The sequence below is a fragment of the Bufo bufo genome, chromosome 3 (assembly GCF_905171765.1).
Source record: "Bufo bufo chromosome 3, aBufBuf1.1, whole genome shotgun sequence".
Classification (NCBI taxonomy): Eukaryota; Metazoa; Chordata; class Amphibia; order Anura; family Bufonidae; genus Bufo; species Bufo bufo.
Genome location: NC_053391.1, coordinates 670,501,878 through 670,507,877, shown reverse-complemented (window position 1 = coordinate 670,507,877; position 6,000 = coordinate 670,501,878). Strand labels below are relative to the sequence as shown.

General features: G+C 45.3%; 1 protein-coding gene across 1 annotated transcript in view; it reads left to right on the top strand.

Moving 5' to 3' along the window:
- Positions 1–614: 614 nt before the first annotated feature.
- LOC120994033 (cyclic nucleotide-binding domain-containing protein 2-like) overlaps positions 615–6,000 on the top strand; it is a 244,720-nt gene continuing 239,334 nt past the window's right edge. Inside the window, exons 1-2 of the mRNA XM_040422495.1 lie at positions 615–695; positions 1,048–1,115. Of these exons, the coding sequence (XP_040278429.1) occupies positions 615–695; positions 1,048–1,115 (149 nt within the window). The remainder of the gene's footprint in view (positions 696–1,047; positions 1,116–6,000) is intronic.

Genomic DNA, 6,000 nt, shown 5'->3' with positions numbered 1-6,000 from the left:
TTAATAATGCCCTCCAGTAATATTAATGCCTCCATTAGTGCCCCCGGAATTGATAATGCCCCCCATTAGTGTCCCCTTTAATATTAATTCTCCCATTAGCGGCCCTCAGAATTAATAGTGAGGTTTTTTTGTGGAGGAGGGGGAGGAGTTAAAGTCTGCAGTAATGGAAGCCTCATTAGTACCAGTCCATATAGGAATACCGGCAATAATAATTACTAATAGAAAAAAATTACCGTACCAGCACCGGCACTAAATTACCGGCTTGGCCGGTGAGTTACCGGCAAGGTGGCAACCTAAGACTGGAGGGAGCCTGAATTTTATCATTAAAGGGGTTTTCCAAGAAATTAAATATTGCATTGCTGACCTATCATCACGACACGTGATCGGTGGGAGTCTGACTCCAAGCACCCCTTATGGTCAACTGTTTGAAGGGGCCACAGCCCTCAGATGAGCAGGGCTACCTCTTCACCATACACCAAGTACAGCACCGTACATAGTATAGTGGCCATGTTTGGTATTGCAGCTCAGTGGCAATCACTTGAATAGGCCATGTCACTGATGGATGTGATGTCACAGGCTCTGGAGCTCTGAATCCTATTAAAAGACATAAAAAAATGATCAGCCCAGAACTTTTCACCATTTTGGGAGAAATCAAATACACGTCCATTTACTTTAAGGACTGCTGCTATAGTCAGGTGTGACCCTAGGAAATAGATGACTCGTATTTCTGTGTGATTGCTCCGGGTGGACCTCATTTAAAGGGGTTTTATACTTTCTTCTGCCAAACGTTTGGCCTAAAGGGATTCATTCCTCTCTTCCTTCCATAGCCCTCCCTCTAATTTTCAAGAAATACGGCTTTCTTATTGCAGGCACGCTGTATTCCCCTCCACTCATCCAGAAAATCTGATGGTCCAGCACACGGCGGCGTGCACTGTATCCGGGAGCCAGGGCCTGAGCTGCTGTGGTCCATTGTCCACCATGTGAGATGCAGTGATGTGGATGGGGTGCAGTAATCAGAGCTCTGTCTCTTCTCCTTCTCTCTTACAGTACATCCACAAGTTCCGCACGGCCGTCCTTGTTGTGCAAGTGATTCGCAACCTCATAAAAATTTATAGGTAAGAATTTCATCAACTCCGAAGGTTTCACGGCTGAAATAATAATTGCATGTAGCGGTAAAATAATTGTTGTAAATGAGAGGAATTAGACATTCTGTAACAGAGGGAGCGCCATTTATTCAGCTGAATTGGCGTCTCCAGAGTTTAGCATGATTCCTGAAGAGGTTATATGGTTTAAGAGACACTTTGGGCAAAAACTGATTTTTTTTGTATTGCTTGGAGTGTTCAGCAATCCCACCACTCTCACAACTAATTACAGTGTTTCTGTAACATGCACTCCCAAAATCACATTTTTACAGTTTACATATGCAATTTATACATATAAAAAGCCAAATTTTGTAATTTTATTGCATTACTTATTCTGAATTATACTCCAGAGCTGCACTCACTATTCTGCTGGTGCAGTCACTGTGTACATACATTACATTACTTATCCTGTACTGATCCTGAGTTACATCCTGTAGTATACTCCGGAGCTGCACTCACTGTTCTGCTGGTGCAGTCACTGTGTACATACATTACTTATCCTGTACTGATCCTGAGTTACATCCTGTATTATACTCCAGAGCTGCGCTCACTATTCTGCTGGTGGAGTTACTGTGTACATACATTACATTACTTATCCTGTACTGATCCTGAGTTACATCCTGTATTATACTCCAGAGCTGCACTCACTATTCTGCTGGTGGAGTCTCTGTGTACATACATTACATTACTTATCCTGTACTGATCCTGAGTTACATCCTGTATTATACTCCAGAGCTGCACTCACTATTCTGCTGGAGTCACTGTGTACATACATTACTTATCCTGTACTGATCCTGAGTTACATCCTGTATTATACTCCGGAGCTGCACTCACTGTTCTGCTGGCGGAGTCACTGTGTACATACATTACATTACTTATCCTGTACTGATCCTGAGTTACATCCTGTATTATACTCCAGAGCTGCACTCACTATTCTGCTGGCGGAGTCACTGTGTACATACATTACATTACTTATCCTGTACTGATCCTGAGTTACATCCTGTATTATACTCCAGAGCTGCACTCACTGTTCTGCTGGCGGAGTCACTGTGTACATACATTACTTATCCTGTACTGATCCTGAGTTACATCCTGTATTATACTCCAGAGCTGCACTCACTGTTCTGCTGGCGGAGTCACTGTGTACATACATTACATTACTTATCCTGTACTGATCCTGAGTTACATCCTGTATTGGGCCTCATGCACACATATTTTTTCACCGTCCGCAAAACGGGGTTCCGTTGTTCCGTGATCCGTTTCCGGTTTTTTTCCGGGTGTCTTCCTTGATTTTTGGAGGATCACCAGACATGAAAAGTGAAAAAAAAATCTAAGTCAAGTTTGCCTTGAAAATGATAGGAAAAAAACGGACACGGATCACAGACGCGGATGACAATCTTGTGTGCCTCCGCGTTTTTTCATGGACCCATTGACTTGAATGGGTCCGCGAACCGTTGTCCGTGAAAAAAATAGGACAGGTCATATTTTTTTGACGGACTGGAAACACGGATCACGGACGCGGATGACAAACTGTGCAGTTTCCGAGTTTTCAACGGACCCATTGAAAGTCAATGGGTCCGCAGAAAATCACAGAAAACGGAACAACGGACACGGAACCCAACAACGGTCGTGTGCATGAGGCCTTATACTCCAGAGCTGCACTCACTGTTCTGCTGGTGGAGTCACTGTGTACATACATTACATTACTTATCCTGTACTGATCCTGAGTTATATCCTGTATTATACTCCAGAGCTGCACTCACTATTCTGCTGGTGGAGTCACTGTGTACATACATTACATTACTTATCCTGTACTGATCCTGAGTTACATCCTGTATTATACTCCAGAGCTGCACTCACTATTCTGCTGGTGCAGTCACTGTGTACATACATTACATTACTTATCCTGTACTGATCCTGAGTTACATCCTGTACTACTCTATACTCCAGAACAACACTCACAATTCTGCAGGCTTCAGAGCTGAACTCTGCTATATAGGACACAAATGGTTAAACCTTAAGTGCCGGCTTTGCACTTTAACTTGTTGAAGGGCTCTTCTTTTAGGCCGAATGCACACGGCCGTGGAACACGGATGTGCGCAGTCTGTGGTATCCTGGCCTGGCATCCTGCTGACAGCAGGAGCGCACAGAGTCATTGGTTGCTATGACGCCGTGCGCTTCATGCCGCCGCTGCACTACAGTAATAGACTCGTATAGATCATACGAGTGTATTACTGTAGTGCAGCGGCGGCATGAAGCGCACGGCATCATAACAACCAATGACTCCGTGCGCTCCTGCTGTCAGCAGGATGCCAGGCCAGGATACCACGGACCGCGCACGTCCGTGTTCCACCGGCCGTGTGCATTTGGCCTTATGGTGGGTGATCCACAGATGGCTGCTCAAACTATTTTGTTGAACCTGTGTTATATACACTGCTCAAAAAAATAAAGGGAAAACAAAAATAACACATCCTAGATCTGAGTTAATTAAATATTCTTCTGAAATACTTTGTTCTTTACATAGTTGAATGTGCTGACAACAAAATCACACAAAAATGAAAAAATGGAAATCAAATTTTTTAACCCATGGAGGTCTGGATTTGGAGTCACACTCAAAATTAAAGTGGAAAAACACACTACAGGCTGATCCAACTTTGATGTAATGTCCTTAAAACAAGTCAAAATGAGGCTCAGTAGTGTGTGTGGCCTCCACGTGCCTGTATGACCTCCCTACAACGCCTGTGCATGCTCCTGATGAGGTGGCGGACGGTCTCCTGAGGGATCTCCTCCCAGACCTGGACTAAAGCATCTGCCAACTCCTGGACAGTCTGTGGTGCAACGTGACGTTGGTGGATAGAGCGAGACATGATGTCCCAGATGTGCTCAATTGGATTCAGGTCTGGGGAACGGGTGGGCCAGTCCATAGCATCAATGCCTTCATCTTGCAGGAACTGCTGACACACTCCAGCCACATGAGGTCTAGCATTGTCTTGCATTAGGAGGAACCCAGGGCTAACCGCACCAGCATATGGTCTCACAAGGGGTCTGAGGATCTCATCTCGGTACCTAATGGCAGTCAGGCTACCTCTGGCGAGCACATGGAGGGCTGTGCGGCCCTCCAAAGAAATGCCACCCCACACCATTACTGACCCAATGCCAACCGGTCATGCTGGAGGATGTTGCAGGCAGCAGAACGTTCTCCACAGCGTCTCCAGACTCTGTCACGTCTGTCACATGTGCTCAGTGTGAACCTGCTTTCATCTGTGAAGAGCACAGGGCGCCAGTGGCGAATTTGCCAATCTTGGTGTTCTCTGGCAAATACCAAACGTCCTGCACGGTGTTGGGCTGTAAGCACAACCCCCACCTGTGGACATCGGACCCTCATATCACCCTCATGGAGTCTGTTTCTGACCGTTTGAGCAGACACATGCACATTTGTGGCCTGCTGGAGGTCATTTTGCAGGGCTCTGGCAGTGCTCCTCCTGTTCCTCCTTGCACAAAGGCGGAGGTAGCGGTCCTACTGCTGGGTTGTTGCCCTCCTACTACCTTCTCCACGTCTCCTGATGTACTGGCCTGTCTCCTGGTAGCGCCTCCATGCTCTGGAAACTACGCTGACAGACACAGCAAACCTTGTTGCCACAGCTCGCATTGATGTGCCATCCTGGATAAGCTGCACTACCTGAGCCACTTGTGTCGGTTGTAGACTCCGTCTCATGCTACCACTAGAGTGAAAGCACCGCCAGCACCGAAAGCACCTCTTGAAGCTCATCAAGAGAATGCCAAGAGTGTGCAAAGCAGTAATTAAAGCAAAAGGTGGCTACTTTGAAGAACCTAGAATATGACATATTTTCAGTTGTTTCACACTTGTTTGTTATGTATATAATTCCACATGTGTTAATTCATAGTTTTGATGCCTTCATAGTCATGAAAATAAAGAAAACTCTTTGAATGAGAAGGTGTGTCCAAACTTTTGGTCTGTACTGTATATAGGTGTAATCTATTATTTTAGTCCTGCATATGATGAAAATGAGATGACTGCTGAGCAGTGATTTCTACAAATTGTGATTAGGGATGAGCGAATCGACTTCGGATGAAACATCCGAAATCGATTCGCATGAAACGCCATTCTAATACTGTACGGAGCAGGAGCGCCGTACAGTATTAGAATGTATTGGCTCTGATGAGCCGAAGTTATTTCTTCGCGAAGTCTCGCGAGACTTCGGGTAATAACTTCATAAATAAATTTCTACTGTAAAAAAAAACTTTTACTGAACTCTGTTTCGGTTCCAAGTGGAAATGTTTTTTTATAGTACAAATTGATTTCTGAAGTTATTACCCGAAGTCTCGCGAGACTTCGCGAAGTAATAACTTCGGCTCATCAGAGCCAATACATTCTAATACTGTATGGAGCTCCTGCTCCGTACAGTATTAGAACAAAGTTTTATGCGAATCGACTTCGGATGTTTCATCTGAAGTCGATTCGCTCATCCCTAGTTGTGAGGTGTTAGGCTAGCCTCTCTTGAACCCACCATACACATGCTGGCTTGGCATGCCTATGCTTTGAATAGATAGAGGAGAAAAAGCCGCTGCCAGATGTGGAAATCCAACTGCCCAATCCTCATCTCCCCTGAAATCTGCCATTGGAGGAGAGTCAAGAGTCCTGCCCTGCTGGTCCTGTGAAAAACTGGCGGGTTCAGCCTTCATTTATCTAATGTGGGTGACCAGCTTTAGTGTATTATTAGGATCCATTAACACGTCCGTAGAATGGGTCCGCATCCGTTCCGCAATTCTGCGGAACGGTTGCAGACCTATTCATTCTCAATGGGGATAGAAAGGATGCGGACAGCACACATTGTGC